We start from the raw sequence: 26,637 nt of genomic DNA, 5'->3' as shown, positions 1-26,637 counted from the left end.
CCCAGGATGAAGTTTACCAGCTACAGACCTTCGTTTTCTTTTGTGTTTTTTGGTTTTGCAATGGAATATTGTGACAAGTTCCAATGCTCTCCCAGGGGCCTTCAAAGGAGAGCATGCTATTATTTGATGGTCTATGTGTTCTTCATGTAGAATATTAAGGTATACCAGTATACACAGTGGCTTTCAGAATGTGGCCACTCTGAGGGAATACTGAGAAAATCCTGGTGCTAGGTATTGGGGGTGAGGATGGAGAAAGATCCAGAGAGAAAAAGACCTAAACATCTCTCGTGGTAGAGGTGGGCACACCCAGAACACAAAGATAGAATTTACTTAAAACATCAAAAGAGGGCAGCACCTGTGGCTCAGTGAGTAGGGCGCCGGCCCCATATACCAAGGATGGCGGGTTCAAACCCGGCCCTGGCCAAACTGCAACAACAACAAAAAATAGCTGGGCATTGTGGTGGGCACCGGTAGTCCCAGCTACTCGGCAGGCTGGGGTAAGAGAATTGCCTAAGCCCAAGAGCTAGAGGTTGCTGTGAGCTGTGACTCCACGGCACTTTACCGAGGGTGGCAAACTGAGACTCTGTCTGTAAAAAAAAATATCAAAAGAATTGTTTCAACTACCCAATTTCAAATGTCCAACATATCTGATTGTTTTTTTTTACTGACTTAACAAATCATCCCATCATTTTGATATTGTGGAACTACAGTCATAACCCATTTCCAACATTTGTGTAAAACAAATGATCACAGACCTGTTCATTCTCAGAGTCCCTGTTCCACTGTCTGCATGACATATCACACCAATTCACCTTTTGAAAAATGAACTTTTCATTCACCCCTTAGTCCTCAAATGTCAAAAAACATGTTTGGAATTATTTCATTAAAAAAACACAACAGAAAAGTTGTTTGGGATTTTTTTTTTTTTTTTGAGATAAGGTCTCACTCTGTTGACCAAGCTAGAGTGCAGTGACATCATCACATACTGATCGAAAATAAACGCTATAGCTAGAAGGAAGTTTAAAGTTTATAGACAACATTCACATTTAATAGAGGAAGAATCAGGACCAGAGAGATGACTTGCCTAGGTGACAAATATGGACTAATAAACCATACTTTTTGACTTCTGCAGGATTCAGTGAACCTATGTCTACAGCTCGTTAGTGGGGGCTAGAAATTGGGGCTGATTCCAATAGTTCTTTCAGGAAAGAGGGTGCTACTTGAAGGAGTTTGTTAGCCAGTATTCTTTGTTACACACAGAAGAATAGATAAGATGATATAAATACCATTTCAAATGTACTTTTCTCTTAGTCTTTCCCATAGCATACCTGTGAGGTGGATAGCAGGTACTCAGTAGCACTTGTGTCTTTACCTAAAATGACGCATCTCTGTGTGTGCATTTCTAACATCTACGTGTCACGCAACATCTGCGTGTGCGCATGCGTGCCTGAGGTCGAGGGCTTTGGGATATGCTTTCCTCCGTGAGGTGCATATTGCTCAAACCTCGTCGTCAGCCTCCTTGCTGATTGAAGGCACTAGCCTATTGTTGGTGCATCTTCTGCCTATTTTTCTAAACATATAGAGAGGGTGGCGCCTGTGGCTCAAGGAATAGGGTGCTGGCCCCATATACCGGAAGTGGCAGGTTCAAACCTGACCCCAGCCAAAAAATGCACAAAATAAAAAATAAAGTAAAATTAAGTTAAATTAAAGAACATCCAGAGACATGTACAGACATGTGCCACCACGTGCTCCCCAGCGCTTCCCTGGAGACCCCTGCTGTAGCTGGCCAGACAGTAGTGCCACTCAGGCTGGAACCAACAAAGCAGACTGCTTTCTCTGTTTGCCCTATATAGGGCTGACCAGGGGTAACTGCATCACCCTCATCTGTTCAGACTTTACCTCTTTTCTAAAGGGTAGCCAGAGCAAAAATGTCCTCCTTTACCAGTATTTTTGCCAGGAATACTTTTCCCCAGAAATTCTTGGTTGGTTCATGCTGTTGTGCCAAATTTACAATTGCTCGGCTTCCCAGCCTGGTCTCCCAGGACTCCGTGATACAGAATTTCTGTTCCGCCAGACTCCTGCATTCTCTCCACCAATATACGCCCTGTCCTCTTCAGTCTCAGAACTGCACAAACCATTGCCCGACCTCAACACAAGCCTTTTCTGACTTTTCCCCTCAGCCCGGTCTCAGCTTTCCTCCCAGACTCGGAGACCTTCTCCCCTCTTGGAGATGACTACCTCGTCTGATTCCTCCAGCCTCTGCTCTAGCTCCTGCTCCCTCTCACCCTCCCCTGGTGGCCCTCACTTCTCTCATCTCTCAGTCTTCTCCCCTGCACAGATAGGGCGCAGGAATTGGTTTATCTCTTGTTTCCTTGTACTCCCCTCCCCCAGCCCAGGCAACGCCTTGTCCCTGACAGGGAGTTGATTGACAGATTGATTGGAACAGAAGCTCAGTCTTAATCCTTCTTCTATCTCTTTTCTCAATTAATTTGATGTGTTTGGCATCACCTCTGCTGCTGGAGCAGTATTTTCTAGAAGGCAGAGGAGTGTTGAAGGCCTTGCTCCTTTTCTTTCCCTTCCCAAATAGACTAGTATTTCAACCTGACAGCTCCCAGCAGGTCCTCTGCCTATGGAGCATTGAGTGTTTATTTTCCTGATGTTTTTATTCCAAAGTCTTTGCTAGGGTCATGTTGTTGAAGTCTGCCAAGTGGCAGCAGCCCCTGACCCTGCTACTGAATCTGACACATTTTACAGGTACAGCTGTTGTCAGAAAATTATAGAAGCCAAAGGCAAAAATAAAAAGGAAGTCTTGAGAGATCATCTTGGACATGCTCCTGTCTCCAGGCTAGCACCAATCCTTTTTTGCTCAGGCAAATTAGAAAAGATACAATATTCAAAGTGCTACATAAGGGGAAAGGATGTCACACTCTTCTAGTCCAAATCTACTATTAAGCAGCCCTCCCTTTCAAAATAATATGTTTCATTGTATGGACCCACAACTTGTCTTTTTGAATGGCAAGCCCTTTACACATCTGCTTGTTCCCAGAAAGTGGGTGATGATGAACATAACCCACTATGGACTTGCAAAAGGGAATTAAAAGATTAGAAATAATCCAGAGAATGTGGGCCAAATAGTCATCCATGAAGGGTAATTCAATTTTCAACATAATCTACATTCTTTCCAAAGACCAAAGTGATTTCCAGACTAATTTAGATGTTAACCATGGACATCCAAAATCCTTCCTGGCTCACAGGTTTCCAAGTCTGGATTAGTCTCACCCACAAATGTAAATGCTTTTTGTCTGCCCACATCCCACTGTCTGGCTCCTCCCCCAGCTCACAACTCAAGAGAGTGGTGATGCCACTCAATAGTATACACACATGATAAGTGTCTATATAATGCAAAGCAACTGGTTGTAATCAGGATGAAAATGTTATCTGGTTAATCCATGCACTTGCTCCCATATATCTGGATACTTAGAAGTAACCCAATGAAGGACTGACGTTTTCCTTTGTCAGCACATAGACAGCCCTAAAATCTTGTAGTTGAGCAGTGTCCATGAACAAATTCAACCACATCATTAACACTTCTTCACTTGGCAGGCTGTGCCTGACAGGCTTTCTTCCCACCTGGTGACCCAAGGCTGGCCTGAGTGGCTTGGCATTTATTATAAAGAGAGATGCCAATGTCTCACAAGTGCCAGAGAGTCTGGCAGGCAGCCTGACTATAAGGCAGCTGCTGTGATTTCCATAGGACAATAAGCAGAATGCAAAACAAAACTGCAGGAAGGAGGCTGCCCAGTTCTTGCTCTTGGCAGGGGCCAAAAACCAGGAACTCATTTCCTGAAAGTGAGTCTATATTCAGGGAGCAGGATGGGGGGAATTTGGGTAAACCAATTCAAAGCAATGTATCCTTATCACCTTTGAAAATCTTTTTCATGCCAGCCATTTTCAGAGGGGATGAACTGGGGCTGATTCAATACAATCTAGTAAAATGAATGGTGGTTCCTTTACTTAGATCTGGAAATATGCCAAACCGAATAATGCGGACCATCTACTTAGAATTCTAAATCATCCAGATCTGTATTCTTGTCTATATATCAAGTTTAAGCAATAAATTGCCAAAACTCTTGTTCAGTTGGTGTTATATAGTTTCCATTACAGTCACCCAATCTAGTTGGCTTATCTCCACAACTTAAATCACTAGAAAATTGTTTGAGCCAATATCTTACTGTCTTCATCTCTTGAGCCCCTAGTGGGTCTGAAACAGCAGCTAAGTATAGGGGGATGAAGAGAGACACAAAGTTAAGAAACTAAAAACCGCAAATCACCCCTCTTTCCATCTATAGGCATTTATTGGTAAGTTGAAACAATCCTGAGCTAGGGAGGGTAGATGATATCATGTTAAACCAGGCTCAGAGTCTCAAAGATACATGTTCTGGACATTCTAACTAAGGATTTGAAATTACGTACATGACTTAAAGTTGTTATAGGACTGTGTTACCTAAGAGTAGGCAGAAAGGTTTGGGGACCTCCTGGAGTTTTAATCCAAGAACTAAGGAAGGTCACTTAACACCCATAGATGTTTATAAAGGGTGATGGAAGACAAAAATCAAGTTGCATTTGTCATTTAAAGAGGATGTGTTAGTTAAGATAGACTGAAGTGTGATAATAAATAAGTCCAAACTGTATAGTGGCTTAAACACAATTGAAGGTCATTCCTCCTTCAGGTAAAGTCTTTCGCAGATGATTTTTTTTTTTTCTGAGACCGAGTCTTACTTTGTCACCCTGGGTAAAGTGCTGTGGCTTCATAGCTCACAGCAACCTCAAAGTGCTGGGCTCCAGTGATCCTCTTTCCTCAGCCTCCCAAGTAGCTGGCACTACAAGTGCCCACCACAACTCCACCAAAACCAAAACAGCTAGTTTTTAGAGACAGCTCTCACTCTTGCTCAGACTGGTCTCAAACTCCTGAGCTTAGGTGCTCCACCCACCTCAGCCTCCCAGAGTGCCAGGATTACAGGTGTGAGCCACCGCATCCAGCTTTGGCAGATGATTTTGGTCAGGGGGCAGCTCTTCTCTACACGTGGTTCAGGGATCCAGGCTCTTACCATCTTGTGTCTAAATTGTTCTCTAGACCCTCATGGTCTGCACCCCGATTGACAAAGAGGACAGTAAATGTGGAAGAGGAAGATAGGGACACAGCACACACATCCACAGGTTAAAAGCTTTGGCCAAGAAATGGCATGAATATTCCATTAATAAGAACTCAGTTACATGGCCTCATTAAACTGCAAAGATAGCTGGGGAATGTAGTCCAGCTGTGGACCCAGCAGAAGTGCTGCTTGATTTGAGGGGAGCAGTTGCTATAGAGACAAGGAGTTGCCAGAAGGTCCTTAGGGAGTACCAGCAGTCCAGCTACTATAGAAAGCATGTTTGTGAGAGAATTCCCTCCTTTGAAAAGAAGAAAACCACTTCCCAAAGAGACTTTTCTCCAGATGGTCTATGTTGATGGATGGTGGGAAGTAAAGAGGGAATGGGAGAGAAAAGAAGACTTCTGTGAAAGGCGAGGCGGAAGGTGGACACAGTCAGCTGCCTGATGGAGATGAACAGAGCTCTGCCACTTCACCACTGAGACCTTCCACACACAAGAGGTTGGTTCCCTCTCCCTGAGGAACATCTGTCCTCTTGTTTAATGAATATAAGCATGAAACTCTTAGATCTTGGGGGGCTTGGAAGGGAATGTGACCCTTTAAAATCCCTTTTTTGCTACTGAACAAAAACAAATTCCAGCAAAATTTGCCACTTACAAAATTTGTAAGACCGGTGAAGGCAGAAGAATTGCCTGGCCCTTCAACCCTAAACAAAATAAGCGTATTTTACATCAGATTAATCGCACAACTAGATCTAATTGTTTTAAGTGCCTCATTCTGGTAGGCTCAGAAGACACATGTGGCAGGGATGAAGTCATTAGAAGAGTTTGACTATTTACAACAAAACACAGCCGTCTGCTGCCCCTGGATTCTCACTCCCGGTGGGGAGCAAACAGCTTCTCAGGAACTCCATCCTCCCCCCAACCCCCCTTACCTGTATCCTGGTAAGGGCGTCTCTATTCTCCCCCAGATGTATCGTTTTGCAGCGACGCTCACTACTTTATTCGTGTCTGTGCAGTGAGCATTTTTTTCTTCTTCTGATTTTCACTGGAGTTTTATCTTAAGCACCCTCCCCTGGCCCATTTCTGAGACCAGCTGGAACTCAGGCTGGAAAAACAAAACCGGAGAGGGGAAGGTCCGTCAAATTCCGAAGCCAAGGCAGCCAAGGCTTCCTAAATCTGAAAAGGATTTGGAGAAGACGCCACCCGTTAGCGTAACCCTCAGGGGTTGAAATTACACCCCTCTCCCTCTAGTGCCACCTGAAAAGGAACCCTCTGAGCGTCTTTGGGGTGTGCAGTTCTGAGGGTTGCAAAGCTGCAAAGTGCGGTCTTTGGAGGCTGCGGGAGTCAGCAACCCCTCAACTCACTCCCGCAGCTCCTTCGGGCCAATCCAGCTGAAGATCCCGCGCTGCACCTGCAGCAGACCTGAGGGTTCAGCTTGCGGGTCCCGGGTTCGGTTGCCGCCGCCTGCCGCGCCCGCTGCGGCTTCTGCGCTGCCTCCAGAGGGGACGCGCCTGAAGGTTTTTAGGGAGGTCGGTCTCTGGAGCACGACTGGGGGAGAGTGACTCCCCACCGCCTCCAGTAGAGGAGAGGTAGCGGGACCGCTCCTGGGGAGGGTGGGGAGGCGCTGGGCAGATGCCCGGCCCCAATGCGGCGCCAAAACGTGCAAGTGCCGCTAGGAATGTTGGAAAATACAACTTTCTCCCCAGTTGATTTTTTTTTCCTTTAAGTGTATTCCCTTCAAAAAAACAAAGACGTGGACAGGCCGGCGCCACCGGGTCTGGAACTCAGGTTTGTAACTGTTGCAGATTTCGTTCGGTTCAAGTTGAGAAAATAAGGGTCGCCCCAGTCCCAGGCCAGGAGTGCAGGGACTTCGGTCTCTAGATTTTTTTGCAAAGCGTCTGGGGCTCTCTCCGGAGACACACGCTCCCTTGGTTGCCTAAAGCTTAAGGAAGGTTCCCTGGAGGCGCTGAACTCCGGATCCCTCCGGGGCGGGACGGAGAAAAGGGCCTGAGCACCCCCCGCCCCGCATCCCTCCGAGGAGCGGGGTCCCTACGCGCCCGGCGAAAACACGCGGTTGTGGGGCGGGAAGGAGAAAGCGAGTCTTTAGCTGCTAGCTCCCCGCACAGCCCCTGCCGTTCCTGCCGCCTGATTTCGGCTGAAGGAGGTAGTCAGTTTTTCGGGAACAGAACACAAATCCGCTAGAGAATTAGACGCAATGGCAAAATTCTTGAGCTCTTTGAATAGCCCTGGTAGAGAAGCAAATTAACCAATGTAACTAATCTCTGCAGTAAAAATCTGGGGCAAAATTGTGCTCTCACTGGCTTTTCCGCGGAGGCTCCCCCAGTCTGAGCCCTGCACCTTAGAGCTGGCTTGGTTCCAGAGTGCGTGGAAAGGTGCCTTTCGGTCTTGAGAAGGGGACTGTCCTCTGCTGCTTTCAGCTTTCGGTATTTAAAGCTGAAGCTACCAAGTAAAGGGTGAAGAAATGGAGAAGGAGATGGCCAAGGGGGTTTTCTTACAGTCCTAGGTGTTTGTAACCAAAGTAGACTTTGAAGTTATTACAAATACGTTCTTGGGACTATACTTAAGGCTTCACTATGTGGGAGGGGGTCACAGACTTCAGGTTCTCTCTGGGGGTCAAAGTCACTACATTCCAGCATTCTAAAAAAAAAAAACGTCCTGGAATTGTAATCCTGGAAGAACTCAGACAACAGCTCTTCTCATTTACGTTTTGATTATTTGAATAATTCAGGAAAAGGCAAATTCTGATAGTTTGTGGAGACTCATCATTACTAGAGAGGAAAAAAGAGAGAAATAAGGAAGATCTGTGTGCTCTGAGATGGTGAAATGGGTCCTCTGTACATTTTTCCTGGTGTAAAAAAGGACAGAGCCTGCCTTCTTGGGCATTATTTCCTGGAGGATATTACTTCTGTTTGTTTTTTTTTTTCAAAGGTATAGAGCTGGGTCATAGTATCAAAATGCACATGTATGTCTCTCTGTGTGTGTGTATACATACATATATATGCGTATATACATATATATGTATTGGGGGAGACAGATCTATGCGGGTGAGAACAGGGGATTTCACCTTATGTGGATGGAAAATATATTTTCCGGGATGATTGAAACTGGGAAGGGGCAGCCCCTCTAAATAGTCCTTAAGCTGAATATGCCCTTACAGAGTGAAACTGGGACATCACCCCACACAGACTTCAGGTGAAAACTCAATCTGAAACCACAGGTTCAGATCTATATTCCAAGCAAAATGCTCAGAGCATCTGAGCAACCCTGCTGGTTCAAAGCCCAGAGGGGGATGTTTCTGGACTAGAAAACCCACTTCCCTGATGCCTATACCCAGGAGGGCCAGAATCCTGGAGGATCAAGGAAGCAGTCATCTTTGGGGAAGAGAGTGTTGGTTGGGCTTTCTTCTTCCCAGGATGAATCATGTTTGGGGAACTTTTTCCAAGGGTGGAGCTAAACTTTGAAAGGTAGTGAGTCCGCTTTTCTTACTGGCAGTGTTTGGAAGGAGATTTCACCATGGTTTATGATCCTGTCCCTATTATTTAAAGTACAAAGGCTTCTAAAGATAAGATTTAATAAAGGAAATTTGTAGACTCATAGTGTGCCAAGTTTAGAAGTAAATTTAAAACATGTCCAACTGCATGTAGATATTGTTATTGTGGGCTCCTGTATAATCATTTCATATGATTTCCTATGATTATAGTTAGCAAATGGCAACAAATACACAACCACATGGAAATTAATACTCAGACTCCTAACATCTGAATAATTTCTTTTCTCCTTTACCATTATGCCAACTGAGATTTACCCAGCTTTTGAGGAGTCTGTGCTCATGACTTCTATCCTTCTGTCCCCCATCCTTCCCATCCCCTCCCACTCCTTTGAGCCTGGGATTCACTCAGCCTTCTCAGAGAAGTTGGTATAGGTATATAATTATTTTTTAACCATTTCCCTACTCCAAGACTGGGCATAAGGAACAGAAAACTGTTTGTTTATTTCTCCTTCTGGGAGAAGCCCTTTCCACAGGGATGGGAGGAGTGAAAGGTGATTCTTGGTCTTGGCAGTGGATAGGATGTTGCTTATTTACAGAAATTGGCAGTCATAGTGTGTCCCTGTAGATAAGCATAAGAGCCTAGGGGGACACAGGGACTTACACCCCCATGTCTGTTCACACAAACACGGTCAGGAATGCCCAGGCTCATCTAAGTCCACTAGTCTTACCCACACCCAGAGCTCTCAGGGTGCACAAATAGGTGTACCCACCTGTGTGCTCGGATGTAGGTGCCCATAGGGTGCACACAGTGCATCGATCAGGAATACGTGTGCGACTGTGCCTGCTTCAGGCACCCAGGAGTAGAGCGGGCGGCGCTTCCCAAGGCAGGCACTTATCCTGCTGTGCTCCGAGTGAAGTCGGCCATTTACTGTCCTGTGTGAAAGTAGCTTCTCCAAGAAGCTTGGTCTGAGTTACTAAAATAAAATACTAGATAATTACCACATGTAAAAATTTTCAAAATCAGCAAATTAAAATAAACCAAGGAACTCTCTGTCTTGGGAGCAATCCAGAGAAAAAGAAAGAGCAGGAGTTAGATGCTAGTGCTGAGTTCCTGGCAGAGCCCGTGGCTGTGACTCCTCAGGCTGAGCTGAATCACCATCCAGGCTCCGGAAGGGACCCCAATCTCCCAAAACCTATGGAAGGAAATTGCTCTGAAAGAACAGGGCCAACCTAGGATTCTACGAAATTTGGAGAGATAGCAAGTTGGTTTGCAGAACACAATTCCAATAAGTGGTGCCTAATGGAAAAATGAATCTGAGAATTGCATACTGCAAAGACCTGGTGTCTTTATTCTCTTCTAAAAATGTAATTTTAAAAAGCATCTCTGTACTTACATATGCCTGAATGCCATTTCCACTTAATAGCTAACTGCATTAAAAAAAAATAATGGACGTGGATGAATAAATCCATCTGTGCCAACACATATCTTTATCCACAGAACTATAGGTCTGCCACTGCCCCTCCTTCCTCAGCACTGGCATATAGACAATTAAAGGTTTTTAAATTTCTTAATTAAATGTGACTAAGTTGTCATGCTCAAAGGAAATATTGTTTTTTAAAAACTAAAATATTTTAAAAGATTACCTAATTATATAGCTATGGATATCTGAAGGCACGTATCTTATGTTAATATTTATTAAAATTCTGTTAACACCTAATAAGGCATATGTTACAAACTTTCTTTTCTAGAAATGATAAGTCTATAAGTGAGAAATGAATAAATTTGTATTACTTCTTTGGAGGGAAATTCCATTGATTAAACCAAGCACTGAAAAAAGGGTTGCAAATGCCTTAAATCACAAATACAGATTATAACAGAAAAGGATTTTCCCAATGCCTAGCAGAAGGGGAACTGTACAAGGTCCCTTCCTTCTGCACCTTAAGAAATACATCCTTTGCACAGCATGAAGATGTTCTTTTGTCCCTGTCTATTTATTCTTAGTAGCTGGACCTGGAGATACTTGACTGCCTCTGGACAGAGCAGGGGTTGCTAAGTTCACAGCGTCCTTCAAGCTCTCATCTAACCTTTTTTCCTTTCCTATCATGCCCACCCTATTAGCCTGTCCCAACTAACACCCTGGTTGTTACACCCACAAACGTCTCCAGGTTGCCTAAGCACAATGCACACACGTTCCTCAACATGTGCTCGTCCGAAAACCAGGACTCAATTATCATGCGCCCCAGAAATGCAAAAAGCCATGAAGTTCAATGAGCCTCGGGTGGTGTCTGTGCCTAAAAGTTTCTCTTATCTGAGTTAAATTTTCTTGACTGTGAAAGTAACTGCAGTAATCTTTGGAAAGAGGGAAAATATATATCCCATCCTCCTTTCTAGTTCTTTGAAATCACAAGCTTTGCCACATGTACAAGGCTACACCGTAGCAAAGGAAAAGAGTACCTCTATTCCCTAAAGAAGAGGAAATTTGGATGAAAGGAAGGAGGTAATAAGGGAGAAAGGGCCTAACACCCCCCATCCCTAAGGGTATCAGAGTGATAGTCCTACCAGTCACTAAAGCTGCACCAAATTATGTCTTTTAAGGAAGGTTTGATTAATTGCCACCAGCAGGAATCCTGCCCCACATACCCAGACATACAAGCTTGTTTTTGCCATTTCATTCCATAGATCCCAGCCAAGGTTGGCCCTTTCAGCAAAAAGTTTCTTTTTCCCCTTAAGTTGAGCATTGGGTCTATCCACTCTTTTAGAGATAGGGGGATTAAATTTTCTTTCTTATGAGGCATCTCCTGAGCATCCTTAAATTTCTGTATTCTGTTCAATGATTTTCAAATTAGAATGTGTTTTTGCTGTGACTGCTGAAGGTATCTCGTCATAGGGAGAACTAGGCTGTGATCTATTTAGGATATAATTTTTCCTCTTCTCCACAATGAAATAGTCACACTCTATCCACTATCGGACTTTTAGGAGCCCACCAAACTCTAGTTCCTGCATCATGATGGCACCAAGGGGGTCCCTTACCTTCCTAGAGATGAAATGCCCCTTAGTTGTGATTTTATATTTAGCACTCTTTGGGATAGGTTAAACAGTCTACTTTGACATAGAAGAATGGGTATTGGGGTCCACCACTCCTTCCTGTCCCCTGGCATTTTCTATATCTTTTTTTTTCCAAGTAGCTGGAAATCTTAAAAAAAAAAAAAAAAAGAGTGGCAGTTGTACCTCCCTTCTAGAAGCCCCAAACCTAAACTTTAAAAGATGGAGGAAATGATTGAAAGTGATAAATACCTTTTTCCAGGCATTTGGTTTGCTGACTTTCAGACCAAAAGGGGCCTTTGTTAGATCCCTTCAAGGAAGCCAAATTCAGCCCCCAGCAAACACTCCTCCACCTCTTTCCCAACCCCCCTCAGCTCTCTTGTCTAACTTGAAAATGAACTTGGACTTCCCTCTCAGACAGGCCCTAAAACCAGGAGAGATTTTATTTGTCTGTTTCTGAAGAGCTTCCTAAAAGGGGGAGGTGTTTGGGGGGAGGGGAAGGGGACAGAGGGCCCTTTCCCCCAGTAGAGGATGGGGTGGGGGTAGGAATAGGGGCTGTGAGAAGGCCAGAAAGAAGGGGCAGAGATACTTGATTAATTTCTTAACTCTGTGTTTATTCTCTGAACTTCTTAGGTCAATGAGGAGTAATTGTGCCCCTCACCACCAAGTGACAGACTGAGATATTGCCCCAAAAGAAAAGGGGGTGGGAAATGTGAGGGTTAGAAAAGGGCTGGGGAAGGAGTGGATGAGGGGGGTTGGGGAAGGGGCTCTGTGTTGAGCTTGGCGGGGCTAAAGGGTGGAGGACTATGAAAGAAAGAGGGCTGGGATTGAGGACTCCAGAGCGTACTGGAGAAGGCTTCCTGACTGTTCCCCCATGGAAGGGGCCATCTGACTTCCCTGATCAAACCCTGTGCACCACCAGAGTTTGCGATGATGGGCGGGCTGGAGGAGAATGCAGAAAAAGATTGGTGATGGCCTAAACTCTGACACCTGTATAGATCCCTGCAGAGCCCAAAAGGGATAGTTTGAGATGGCTCCCAAACCTCAACCAGCACTGCAAGTCCTAACTAGGCGGCAGAGAGGAATGAATTTCCCTGATACCTACAGCAGGGGAATAGGTGGGTCCTGGCGGAAGGCAAGTTTGGGTTTGGATTTGAGAGCAGAAAACTTTGAAACAAGGAGCAAAGTGATGCCTCAGTCACCGTGCTCCCATCTTCCCTTGAGCTGGAGGCCTAGGGAGGGAGAACAATAAAGGTGGCAGATGCCAGGATGGCAGCTGCTGCCCAGGAGGTGAGTTTCCAGGCTGGGAGAAGAGGCCTGGCCACTCTCCTCTAAACCGGACTGTGTAGGGCAGGAGAGATCAAAGTAGAGCAGGTTCCAGAGGATCCAGGAGCCGGAGGTGGCATCCGTGTCTGCACACTTTTGGCTGCACCTTTCGACCTTCTGGAGCCCAGAGAGGTAGAGGGAAAGGGAAAGAAGAGAGGAGGGGACTGGGCAGGGCCAGGAAGCTCCAGGATCAGCCACTTTTGTTCCTTCCCCACCAATGTTACCCTTTGCAGCCCACCAAAAATTTTCTCCAAGTGTGTGTCTTTCCACTCAGACACTCTTCAAGGGTGCCCCTTCATTGCCCCCCCTTTCTGAGTATTTCCTATAAATGACCTCTTAATTTCAAACCTTCCTTACTTTCCTGGTTAGCTCAGGCCTTATCTCCTCTGTCCCCACAAATCTTCTCTTCTATCCTGAAGCCCAGACCCTGAGCAGGAAGGGGCCCCCAGACTCTTTGCCTGCCCTGCAAGGCCCAAGTCTGGACCAGAACCCAGACCCCATGGCGGTGAGGCTCTTTGTTCTCCTACAGCCTTAACCCACCCCCTCATTTCTAAAACTGGAAGTTCTTCCACTAAAAGGGGAGGGGCAGGAGCTTTAGAGTGTCAAGATTTTTTGTTTTTTCTTTTCAAGGATTTTGGAGGAAATAGAGAAAAGGAATGCAGGGAAGTGATGCCTTATTTTTATACTGATGCCTTATTTTCAGAGAAGTGTGGGCATTGAATAAGGGACACATCAAATCCACTTCTTTCATTTTTTCCCCTAGCTCCAATTCAAGCCATCCCCAGCTGGATGTGTGTGCATCACGCTGGAACCCTCCTGCTGCAACTTCGGCTTTATACAGTGGGCCAGGAACTACACCCCTCAGGCTTCAGAAAGACACAGACATCTACTTCTTCATTTTTCTCTCTTTTCCTAGGGGTTGTCTTTGTAAGTAGAGAAGGATAAGCATGTAAATTAAAAGTTTATACAGACAGACAAGCAAAGACCTTTGTTTGCATAGAGAGGATTTATTTAGGCAGAGAGCTGGGTATCTTTATGAACAAATTCCGGCTGTTTCCACAAAAACATGTGTGAAACTGCACGCAGCCTGCTCACGTCCCTAAACCCACAGACACGCGTGCACACACACACATACACACACACTTACAGTGAATTAGGCCCATTAAATATCTCCTTTATAAGTTGGAACATTTGAAAGAAAAAATTTCAGAGTTGAACTGAGCTGGGAACTCGGCTCACTGGAGGAAGCTGAAGACAGAGTGGCTCCTGCCGGTCCGCGGTTGCAGACGTCCCTTTGAAAAAGCAGCCCAAAGCCCAGGCTTCCCGGCCAGCTAAGGGGCCATTTTCCATTTTCCCTAGATATAATTAAATGCTCCTCCGTCTTCCCCCCCACACACACAACACACAACACAACACACCAGCAGCTCAGCTAGAGACCAAGAAGCCACATTTCTTCTCATTTCTCTTGATTTTCTCTAAACTTCATCCATAGTCAAGCCCCATCGCCTCATCCCCGAAGCGCAGCAGGGCGAGGCGTGGCGCGGTGGTGGCGGGAGGGGGGTGAGCGCGCCGCAGTCCAGGGTTTCAGCGCGCGGCTTTCTAGGGCGGGATCACCTTGGAGATGTAATTACTACGTTTCCAGTGGTGCATATTCTCCTGGAGTGTTTAATTTGATTTTATTTGTGTCTCAGCGAGATCCACATTTTTTTCCGGGAGAGGGGAGAAGTGACCCCAGACTTAAAGTTAATTAATCAACAAGGCTTTACTTTCCACAGCCACCCGCAGACTGTAGCTTTGGTGTCTCCCTCCCTGATCCTGGAGCGCCCCAGGTTGGAGCCTGCGTTTGCCGGCACGGAAAGGTCTTGGGGAAACAAATGAAAGAAGGAAAATAGTTCAGAGCACGCGGACTTCCCCCAGCCGATTTTAGCGCTCTTAGCCCCAACTTTCCCTTCCGGCCTTTCCACTCCCCCAAGTCGCTTGGTGTTGGTGGCAGGGGTCTACGTTTACGTTTTTTCCTTCTCGCCACTAAATTTTGGCCTCATAGTGCCCCTAATAAATAGGGGCATAATAAATAAATAAATAAAAATAGTGCCCCTAATAAATAAACAAAGTTGCCATGTTAATTAAATCTATATCTCATTGCAATAGGAATGGTCAATGCCTTTATATAAACCTAGAAAAGAACATACTATTAATTTTATTTATTGCAGGGCCGCCCCGCACTCAGATCCTTCCTATCTTTCTGGCCCCTACTCCCAAATGCTGAGGGACATGTCTTTGGGTTCTGGCCAGATGGAGACACGTCAGGCTTTGGGCCGAACCGAACCGGGAAGGAGCCCCGGGAATGGGGTAGGCGTTTCAGGTCCTTTGTTTCTCCTGGCTGCCCCACGGAGTCCAGTCCACCGACACCCGGGGTTCTGCACTTCACAAGAGGCGAGGCCAGGGCCTCCACCTCTAAGACCCACGGCTGCAAAAAGGCAGACCTTCCGGCACCCACCCAGCCAGGTCCCAGGCAAGGGGGCCAAGGTCATACGACCCGGTCTAGACTTGGCCAGTCCCTGTCTGCTCTCCTCTTTTTACCTTGACCTTGGACTCCAGCAGCAGGCTAACCAGTTTCCTAGTCCATGCGATTCCCAACAGGACACCACCTTCCAGTTGGCTTCTCTCCCCCGCCACCCCATCATTGCCCTCAACACACCCTAGCCGGCCTGCTTATGTTTCAAACCTCTTTCTATTGCATTTTTTTCCTCCCACTGTTAGCGCAACCCGCAGCCTGCTTTCTCATTTCTGAGCTGACCCTTCCAGATGAAGATCGCGCTGATAAGAATTATGTTTCTTATCCTAACTCACTGACACTGAGCGAGCGCTCTCCACTGTCAAACACCACCTTCTCCCTACAGGGAGGAGGGAGGCCACCGGTGGGATCTCAGTGCAGACCTGGCGATTTGCTCTTGGGTTTGAGGGGTTCAATGAATCTGGCTTGAAGGGGTTGGGGAGGACGACAGGGGCTACTGTATGGCCATGGCCTATGCTGTGTCAGCACAGAAGCACCAGCATTTAAAACCTGTGGCACAGGCAGGAAAGAAGAAGATGCCTCTCTCCTTTATTATTTCTCTCTCTTTATTACCTCTGCTCCTCAGGGAAGCTCTTTACTGAAAAGGAACTTGGCTCAATTCCACGGAGATGCTCCCTCCGAAAGGGGTGACTCTATTGATGCCCCTAACAAGTCGGGAAATTGAGAGAAAAAAGGGGAGCTGAAAAATCAATCTTAAGTTGGTGTTAATCTTTTCTTTGATATAGGGGGCAGTTTTAGAGCATCAAAATACTCGGCACCAAAAGGAAGTGACCGGAGAAAGCTGTGGGAACTAGAGAGAGGTCGTTTAACCCGGAAAAGCATTGATATGGACTCTGCCTGTGTCCTGGGCCCTCACCAGCAAGGCTCAGGCCAGGCTGCTGATGGCAGAGGTAGATCTTTTGGGACTGAGGTTTGGACTCCTGGAGTCTCCCAGAGTTGCCCAGGGAAAGGTCCCTCCAAAGGGCAACTCGGATTCTCTCTCATTTTCTGGGTTTTTAAATATATATATATATGTATATATATATATATATAATGCATATATATATGCATTACAAGCTTTTAGCGTTTCTGAGACCAAATTTTCCCCCACCCAAATCCCATTTCTTTGAAAATTCTCAACCTGAGACTTTTATTTCTATTGCATATTGAAATATCAGTCTATGCTATTGGCCCCATTTTCCTCCTTTTATTTTTTCTCCATTTCTTGCTGAGAGTGTTACACAGCTTCACAACCCTCCTCCCAGTGTGGTAGTGTTTGTATTTGGAGGGGTTATCACTTCTCCCAGTCCTCTTCTCTCTGCTTGAGGAAGATTTACCAGCGAGGTAAAGAGGGTCCTTTTTAGCGGACTGGGGCTTTGGAGAAAATGGTTAAAGGTTAGAAGTGGAACAATCCCAGCATCAAAGGCTCGCCCTTTGGCATTAGGTTCTTTCCAGCCACGAGTTGGAGGGGCATACACCAGGGCTGAGGCACTCCTACTTGTTTTCTAGTTTTTCCATTTACTATAATTTTGTAAAACCCAGTTTCTTCTCCAACCTTAGTTAGCTCCAAGCCCCTATCCAGAGACTTCAGCAATCACACTAATCTGTTTTGAGGTGGGTCTGTCTTATCCTTGCACATTCTAGGCTTAGAAGGAGGCGCACAGTTACAGTCCACTCCTCCCTTAGACCCCTATGCGTCGGCCAAATTCAGCCTCCTCCTCTACCATCTCTCTCCCGGGGGCCTGCCAGGGACCCTGTCCCTTTAAATCTTGCAGCTCACTCCTCCTTTGCCCCTTCTGAGAGCCAATCAACAGAGACCTTCTTCTTTTCGTCCCGCCCCTCCTAGAGAGGAGGGAACCCCAGGAGACTCAGCCTGGGCGTCACGTGCGCGGGCCAAGTCACGTGGGCGCGGGAGGGGTGCTGAGGGGAGGAGGGCAAGATTTCTTAATGAAGTGTCCGCATGCGTAAATGGCTTGTGGGGAGGGAGGTGGACGCACCAGAAGGAGGAGGGATGGGGGAGGGGAAAAAGGAGCGAGGTGTCTCCCCAGCTCGCTGCCTCTGGCAAGTGGACTTTTTAAAAAGCTCCAGCAGATCATGTCATGACGACTTCGCTGCTCCTGCATCCGCGCTGGCCAGAGAGCCTTATGTACGTCTATGAGGACAGCGTGGCGGAGAGCGGCGGCAGCGGCGGCGGCGCGGGCGGAGTGGGGGGCGGCTGCAGCGGAGCGAGCCCCGGCAAAGCCCCGAGTATGGATGGTCTGGGCAGCAGCTGTCCGGCCAGCCACTGCCGCGACTTGCTTCCGCACCCCGTGCTGGGCCGCCCGCCAGCTCCTCTGGGCGCCCCTCAGGGCGCAGTCTACACGGACATCCCAGCCCCTGAGGCGGCGCGCCAGTGTGCCCCGCCGCCCGCGCCCCCCACTTCATCCAGCGCCACCCTGGGCTACGGCTACCCATTCGGGGGCAGCTACTACGGCTGCCGCCTGTCGCACAACGTGAACCTACAGCAGAAGCCTTGCGCCTACCACCCGGGGGATAAGTACCCGGAACCGTCGGGCGCGCTGCCGGGTGACGACTTGTCCTCCAGGGCCAAGGAATTCGCCTTCTACCCCAGCTTCGCCAGCTCCTACCAGGCGATGCCCAGCTACCTGGACGTGTCGGTGGTGCCCGGAATCAGCGGGCATCCGGAGCCGCGTCACGACGCGCTCATCCCAGTCGAAGGTTACCAGCACTGGGCTCTCTCCAATGGCTGGGACAGTCAGGTGTACTGCTCCAAAGAACAGTCGCAATCCACCCACCTCTGGAAGTCTCCTTTCCCAGGTAAGGAAGGGGCCGGAGCGCGGCCGCCGCGGGGGACCCCTCCCCGCTCTGTGTGCCCCGAGGCTCCGCGCCCCAGCCACCCCCGCCGTCTGGCCCCGGCGCGCCCGCTCGGCTGGGCTGCCGATGGAGCCGGCCGGGCGAGCTGCGCTGAGGAATGCGTCGGGGAAGAAATCTGCTCCGACACGTTCCCTGGAGCTGCCCGGCGGAGAGTGAAGCAATCACAGGCGCCCGAGCGCCGGGCGGCGGGCTCTGCTCCGGTCCGTAGCTCATCACCTCCTCCCCCTCATGCTCCAGCCTTACCCTAGGCTCCTGGCGCCCAAGCCTGCTGGCGACAAGGGAGGGGGGTGGGGTGAGCCTCCAGTGCCTTGGAATCTAGGACAGATCCCTCAACCTACAGAATAGTTTGGAGAAAAATAACCTCTTTTCTTTGCCTGCATTTGCAGAATTGGTCGGGTATAGACAGTATTTTTTAAAATAGGGATCTAATTTGCCAGAGTCTACAGAAATGTAGGATTTCTCTTTTCTTGATTTACTTTTAAAATTCGGCTACAAATTTCTCGATTTTTGAGGTAGCAGAAGAGGGAACATGTCTCAAGAGTGATTGGAGAGAAGGGAGCTGGCATCCCTTTGCTGGAATATAAAATTTTCTCTGGCATACTAAGCTCAAATCCTATAGACATTTCCACTGCGATTCGCCCAAATGAGGTCTGGAGAGTTATTTGTCCATTCGTCAGACACAGGACCAGGGATGTGGGCATGAGAGGTGTGGGAGAAGGATCTGTTCTGGGGGATCCAGACCAGGCTGCTGAGCTCTTGGTCTTATCTGGCTATGTATGGGACGGGAGAATTCACTGATGTCCAGTCCCTCTCTTATTGAGGCTATCCCTGAACAAGAAAGGATCCTGCAACTTTCTCCACTCCCCAGCGGGGAAATACTGGTCCCAGATTTTCCAAAACCACATCAGGAGCTTTGGATTCCACCTTACACTGAGAAATTAGGATTGGGGTCTAGGGAATCCACTATTTTGAGTCTGTTCTCCCTGTAAGTAGAGCTCAGTGGGAGAGGGTTTTCTCTTCTGATGCCTACAGGGGTGAGGGCTCAGAGCAGCCACAGATATCTCCACATACCACCAGAGGATCACCCAGCTCCATATGCCAGGCCCAGGGATGTTTTCATTGGCAAGCTTAGACTCTAGACTTGAAGACCTCCTAAGACTGGACCTGAAATTCCTCTGTACCCGGGATTGGGAAAAATCACTGAATTGATGTTAGAGAATGTAGCAAATAATATTCTTGTAATATAACAAAATTACTTAGTATAACAACTCAGAACCAAGTTGTGACCCACACTAGGCACCTCAGTTGTGACTGCCAGTATTAAGGATGGTGTGATTTTAGTACATGGATCACCTACTCGGCATTGGCTGTGATATTTTTACACAATATAATTTTTATTAACTACCTACTATGAAACACATATGAATATATTTATTAGAAGATAGGCAATTAGCTTATACAATAATATATTATAAAGAGATGGCTCTTTAATTTTCCATCTTACCAAACTAGAAAGTTCCTTAGGAGATGGAGATCCACCAGGAATTCCTGGGAAACTGATGGGCCATGGCAAGGAACCAAGGTGCTCCCCAGAGCCATTGTGTGCAAGGGCACAGGCCTAGAGCCGTGGACAGTGGTTATAGTGAAGAAGTGGAAGAGAAAGAACTGCTCTGGCATCCCTGCATTTATGTATATGGATAGGGTAGGGAAGAAGGATTGAAGAGAAGCTGAAAAATATCTTTGAACAAAATAAACATCTCAAATATTCCCAGAAAAAAAAAACTTCACTGAAAATAAATACTTTTTTTGTGTGCGTGTGGTTTTTTTGGCCGGGGCTGGGTTTGAACCCGCCACCTCCGGCATATGGGACCGGCACCCTACTCACTGAGCCACAGGCGCCACCCTGAAAATAAATACTTTTTGATCATAGCTTCCTAGAGAAAAATACCATGGAAATAAAAATATATATAGCCCAATTGAGATTTAATACACTTGCAAATTATGGCACAGAAATGGATATAAAACCCAATCTACCTCAGAAGCTCTGTGCTCTCATACATTCCCTGTGTGGAAATAGAATTGGGCCGGTGTATCTCAGTGAGTGCAGAGGTCCAGGCAAGAGGCAGAAGAATAAGAAATTACCTTCAGACACCCTCCATCTTTCTACCCACTCAGATCTTTTAGAAGTAGTAAGATTTCCAGATAACTCTGTCTATGCAATTGTGGTTTGTTTGGCAACATCTAACCATAAACACTGCTGTCTCTCTTCAGTGCCTCTGGCTCTGAGAAACCTCATCTATGGCAGTCTGGGCTGGTGTGGGAGATGGAGGCAATTGTTCAGCAAGATCTGGATAATTAGGGCCGAGATGTAATGTGGCTTCTTCCTTCTCCCAATTACACAGATCCTTCATTCATTGCTGTTCTTTTTCCTCCATCTCTATATGGTGAATGTAGACAAGACACTTTGTTTTTCTTTTGAAAAAGATGAAATTTCAGGAGATAATCAGAGAGATGGGGTTGGGAAGAGAGAAAGAGGGATAAAGAAATGGTGGGCTCTTTGGGCCATACTAGAAAGTCCCTACTGACAGGCCTTTGAATTTTTGATTAAGAAGAGCAGCTAGATGGATTTCTAGCAGGACAAGTTATTCTTCAGAGCCCAGAGCTCCCTTTTGGGGATTAAGAATGGGTAGACTACACAGCAGCCCTTCTACCCTAAGAGAAAGCTATGGCTGACTGTTGATGGGATTTTAGTCATTCCTCAAGGTGTCTGATAGGCTACTAGGTATGAAATGGTTTGTGTATGTGAGAGACATACGGAAGGGGTGATTGTAAAATTAATAGCCAAGTAGACACAACTTGAGGTCTAAGCTACCAGGTGTTTCCACATCTGTAGATCCCACTTCCTTTCCAGACAGGGCAACAAACAATGAAAGAGGTTTCTTTGAGAAGGCAAGATTGGAGCTATTTTCTCAAGGGCTCAAAACATGCACTTTGGTCTGATCCCTGAAAAACTTGGCCAAATCAATCTTTGGCATCCCATAGTGAAAAATACCCACTTTTGATCAGTTGTCTACTTTTAAAAACTGATTATTTAGGATTGTGTTGACTAAGCCTCGTTAGAAATATAGAGTTGGAGTTTAGAAAGTCAGAATCACACAGGTAACTGTGAGAGCTTACAGAAAATGAGGTAAAAACTTAAGGACAATTATCTGGTTAAACTAAAACCCACCCTTTACTCCCCTTTGCTTTCCAGGGAAAAGGAGGTGTTTTAAAGCTGCATTATACCAGGTGGCCTGTTTTGGTTTTAAAACTTAATGTATTATTATGTTAAAACTCAGAAGAGTCCAGCTGCTCCGGAGGCTGAGGCAGGAGAATCGTGGAAGCCCAAGAGCTGGAGGTTGCTGTGAGTCCTGTGACATCATGGCACTCTACCGAGGGTGGTAAAGTGAGACTCTGTCTCTACAAAAGAAAAAAAAAAAAAAACTCAGAAGAGTCTGAGTTTAAAATCTGTCTGTGCCATTTAATTACTTTACCCACTCTAAGCCTATGATTCCTGATCTTATAAAGTGGGTTTAATAAAATAAGCCTGGTGAAATGTTCTGAGGATTAAAAACAAAAGCTTGTCGTATCACTACTTACCCTCTTCATTGTATTCTTGTCCCCAAATCATCAATGTCTGGAATAATGGTTACATCTATAAGATTAAAAAAAAAAAATTTAAGAACTGAGGAATTAAAAGCAAAAGATCTTGGTCAGAAAAATCCTTTTTAACCTAAAGGATCTTATCTGTTAAAATGAAGTTGTTTTGTTTTTCAGAATTTTAAAGAAATGTTGGCTTATTCATACAGAGGCAGAGAAAAATGCCAAGTCCAACAATTTTCCTGAGAAATTGTCACTATGAAGACTCAAAGCAAGCCACTGGAACCCTGTCTGTCCCATTGTGCTCCTAAACACTATTTCTCCTCGCATTTGACTGTGACCACTTCTCCTCACATCCTATATAGACAAGAGTCCCTTTGTTTTTGTTTTTTTTTTTATTTTGGCTGGGGCTAGGTTTGAACCCGCCACCTCTGGCATATGGGACCGGCACCCTACTCCTTGAGCCACAGGCGCCACCCAAGAGTCCCTTTGAGAGAGCAGACCTAGTTGGGATGGACGTAGGGAAGGTGTTCTGTGAGGGTGGGGTATAAACAAACATTTCGGGAAGAACTTTGTGTCCTTGTTGTGGGCTGTGTCTGTAGTTCCAAAAGGCAGTGGAATGATGGGGAAACCCTGAATATTCAGTCCTTCTCATTAATTTCCATCAGAAGTCTAATAATTATATGGAAAAAATGAGGGCTGAGTTACTCAGATAATCTCCCTCATTCTCCACTTCCCCTTGAAAGTGTTGCTATGACTTTTTATTGACAAAAGAAAGGGTAGGGTGGAAGATAGGGATAAAAATGGCATATATTGTTTTTAGTTTCTGTGAAATTCTCAGAGCCTGAAGAAACTGAACTGGTGGTAGTGGTTGGAATGACAGGGTATTCCAGATTTAGTTAGGGATGGTGCATGGAATGTAGACAGTTTCCCTCAGCCTTGGAGGAAAGGAGAGAAGAGAGAGTTGAAACAGATCTTGCTGTTTTGGTAAGCTAGATATGGACCCCCTGCTTCCAGGGACCTGATTCCTAATGTCTAGAGGCCAAGACCTCCCACCTTGGATGTTACGAGATGGTTCACAACATTGGGCCCTAATTCCTAGAGTAATTGGACCCCAAACAGGCTAGATCTTCCTGGATACTTCTATCTGTTGGTGTGTTGGTAGTGAGTGCCTTAGATCCCTAGTACAGGGCCAGCAACCAAAGGCATGAGGACCCATTTGTTAGTCTGTACCCACTGAAGCTGATCCCCTACTTGTGTGGCCTCCCCCAAACATGCAACAGAACTCCTTCCTCTGACAATGGAGTAGAGTATAAACTGATAGGTATTTAAATGACCTAACAGCAGGAAGGAGGGATATTTCTGAATACCTGAAACCCTGCAGGCAAGGCATATGGGGTGGAATGAGAAGGTGGGGGGGAGGGCTCTAAGGATTGAAGGATCCGAAAAAATGAGGCTGTGCAGAGCCACAATGGAGCCTTAAACAAAAGGAAAAATCAGTAGTACTGATCCTATATTTATTTTAAAATTTTTTATTTTGTTCACAAGAGATTTTTTGCATTCATTTCAAATGTTTTAATCGTATTAAAATGTTATCTTGGTTGCTGAGTGTTTGGTACCTAAGCCCTTAAAGTTTGCACAGAGGCGAGTGCCCTGTGGCCTCGCCGTTTCTGAGGCCTTGCTAGTAACAGAGGTGCAAAAGATTAGGGGGCTTCATTAGGCAGAGCAATACACTGGGCCCATCTGAGCCCCTGAAGGAGCCGTGCACCGCTGGGGCAGCTACCCGGGTCTGCCCGTGGCGTACCTCACTTCCTCCTGCTTGCCTTCTCTCTCCCTCTAGACGTGGTTCCCCTTCAGCCCGAGGTGAGCAGCTACCGCCGTGGGCGCAAGAAGCGAGTGCCCTACACTAAGGTGCAGCTGAAGGAGCTAGAGAAAGAGTATGCGGCTAGCAAGTTCATCACCAAAGAGAAGCGCCGGCGCATCTCAGCCACCACGAACCTCTCCGAGCGCCAGGTCACCATCTGGTTTCAGAACCGGCGGGTCAAAGAGAAGAAGGTGGTCAGCAAATCGAAAGCGCCTCATCTCCACTCCACCTGACCGTCCGCCGGCTGCCCGCCCCGTCTATTTATGTGACCGCTTTGTACCACAACCTAACCCACTGAAGGACACTGCGCTGGTGCAGACAAATATTTAATGTTAAAAAGGAAGAGGAACCCGCCACTGGGAGGCAGGGAGGCTCTGAAGTCAGGTTTGGCCATCCAAACCTAGCTTCTACTCCCATTCACACAGACCCACTGGGGCTTCAGCGGCTTTGAAGATGGGTCCGGGTGGCCTTGCCCTTGTCTCTGCCAGCAAGCCAAGTGGCAGTGAAGAGCCCAGTGGTTCCAACCAAATCAGGGTTGGGAAATGACCCTAATTCTTGCCTCATCCTATGACCAGGCTGGTAGAGGACCCTCCTTAAGGGTGCAGCTTTGGAGCAGGATCTGGCCAGCTCATACTTTCCTTCCCTGTCCCTCCCATATTCCATAGGCAAGATTTCCCAGTAAAGAGTTTCTGTGCATATTAAAAGTCCCCGTTAATATTAATGGTAATTGTTAGGGATCTGGCAGCATGACTGGAATGCAGATGGTTCTTAGAGCTGGTGGGTTTTCTTTCTTTCCTATCCGTTTTAACAAACCCTGGAATCACCGCGGCCCCTACACTCCATCCCAAGAAAGAGAATCTCTCAGGAGCTGCCTTTGCACCTACTGCCTCTCCTGTTCTGCTCTCACTGAACATGTGGAAATCCAAGGAGGACAAACATTCCAACCATGCTGCTAATATGGCTTCTCTTTTCTCTTTCTCTTTCTAGGTGGTGAGGTTAAGGATTAGGCCAGGCACAGAAGCAGAATTTTTTGTAAGGATAAATTTTTAAGGGTTTGGAGAGTAGGTCCCTCAGCAGAGTCCCTCTCTAGTCACCTCTCCACCAAGGCTCTAGCTCTGTAGAGAGGCCTCATGCTTTCACTTTCACTGATTTCAAGAGGAAAGGGAGAGGACTTAGTCCAGGAGGCTAGAGTAACTGCCACCCCCCTCAGACAGCTACACTCCTCCTCCAGGCTGCCTAATATTTCCTTCCTGAAAGTCCAACTTGGGTGCTGTGGGGCCCCCTCACCTCTTCCCTCCCACTGGTGCATTACAACACAGTGTTCTTTTGAAATGTCCATGAGAAATAGGCTTTTTTTTTTTAATGTTGTGTATCTGTATATAGTATTGTGATGTCTGAATGACAATTTACTGAATGCAAAAAGAAAAAACCCATAAACCTGTTTTTAAAATAAAGTCCTTTTTTTTTTTTTGCCTTGATTTTATTGCTCAGGTTTCTCTCGGAGCCCTTTCTGTCCATGGGCTCTTCGAACAGTCTAGCACTCCGTAACTCAGCCAGAACAGGTAGCAGGGCGAGTATAGACATTAGCCCCATTTAGGTGGGTTCCAAACCAATATTTTTCTCCACTTAAGTTTTGAGTTATTTTGGTTATCTGTACCATCTAGACAGAAGAAAACGTCCTATCCTGACATCCAACTTAGATGAGCGTGTATTGAGGAGGGAAAGATGTAATTGGTGATGAAAAAGGCCTGGAAGCAGGTAAGTGAGAAAAATACATTGCTGGTCATTTCAGTTAATAGTTGGGGCTCATACCTGGTTCTAGGTGCTAAGAAGGCAGCATCCGAGCTTGGAGCTGGCAGGGCAGTAGGGGAGAGAGCTGGCCTTTGGTTCCCAGTGTCCTACTGCCTCCAGAGGGTCCCAGATACCTCAGCCAGTTCTGGTCTGGAGTTAAGGCTGGGATGGAATCAACACAGCCTGGTGGGTGGGCACAGCTTCCAGCTCAGCTTTCTTTGGCTGTTCCTTCCTTCCCCCACAAACCTGTGCAGAGACTTCGAGAAGCTAAGACCCTTTGGGCCCTCAGTTTGCCAGGTCAACCTCTCTTTTACTCTCTGGCATTCCTGGGAACCCAAGTCTCTGTATAGATGCTGCCACTAATTTGTTTGGCTTGTCGTGTCAGTGCCTATCTCCCTATCTGGCAGAGTTAATGAGATCATTAAGTTGTCAGGTTAAGAGACTTTTTAAAAGCAATATAGCCTAAAACAATGTTATCTCAGATTAAATCTTTACTGCAGCAATTTTTATTTATATATAATATTTTGCCTCTCCTGAGACGCAGGAAAACTGGAGGCCTCAGGTTGGAAATCAGACTTCTCCCTTCTCCCTTTGCCTGAGAGGGTTGAAGCCTCTAAATTTTTGCTTAAATATTTCTGGGGGTGAAACACATGTGCATGGATACACCGCGCGCACGCTCACACACACACAGTCTGAGAGACAAAGAGTCTGAAGAATCCCCCCTCTGTGGAGGCTCTGCTATTCAGCTATCGGTGTGGCTGCCAGTCCTGTTCTACTCAGCCTCAATTCTGGGTTAACTACCAGAGAACCATGCTGGGCAATGAAGATTTGGAAGGGAATATGTGACTCTCCTGGGAATAAGATTCATTCTTAATTCCATCTC

At 46.6% G+C, this 26,637-nt stretch overlaps 1 protein-coding gene across 1 annotated transcript; it reads left to right on the top strand.

The window, feature by feature from the left end:
• Positions 1-17,685: 17,685 nt before the first annotated feature.
• Positions 17,686-25,441, top strand: HOXC13 (homeobox C13). The gene is made up of 2 exons (XM_053556750.1): positions 17,686-18,403; positions 23,940-25,441. The coding sequence occupies exons 1-2, from the start codon at positions 17,686-17,688 to the stop codon at positions 24,194-24,196; spliced, it is 975 nt and encodes a 324-aa protein (XP_053412725.1). The 3' UTR covers positions 24,197-25,441.
• The last annotated feature ends 1,196 nt before the right edge of the window (positions 25,442-26,637 follow it).

This window comes from Nycticebus coucang, chromosome 12 (assembly GCF_027406575.1).
Source record: "Nycticebus coucang isolate mNycCou1 chromosome 12, mNycCou1.pri, whole genome shotgun sequence".
Classification (NCBI taxonomy): Eukaryota; Metazoa; Chordata; class Mammalia; order Primates; family Lorisidae; genus Nycticebus; species Nycticebus coucang.
Note: the sequence above shows the minus strand (reverse complement) of the source record. Positions and strands in the feature narration are given on the sequence as shown.

What these genes read in the sequence shown, in the direction of transcription:
- HOXC13 (XM_053556750.1), top strand. Translation starts at nt 17,686, where the DNA reads ATGACGACTTCGCTGCTCCTGCATCCGCGCTGGCCAGAGAGCCTTATG. An exon ending in CTGGAAGTCTCCTTTCCCAG is followed by an intron (nt 18,404 to 23,939) that starts GTAAGGAAGGGG and finishes CTCTCCCTCTAG; the next exon opens with ACGTGGTTCCCCTTCAGCCC.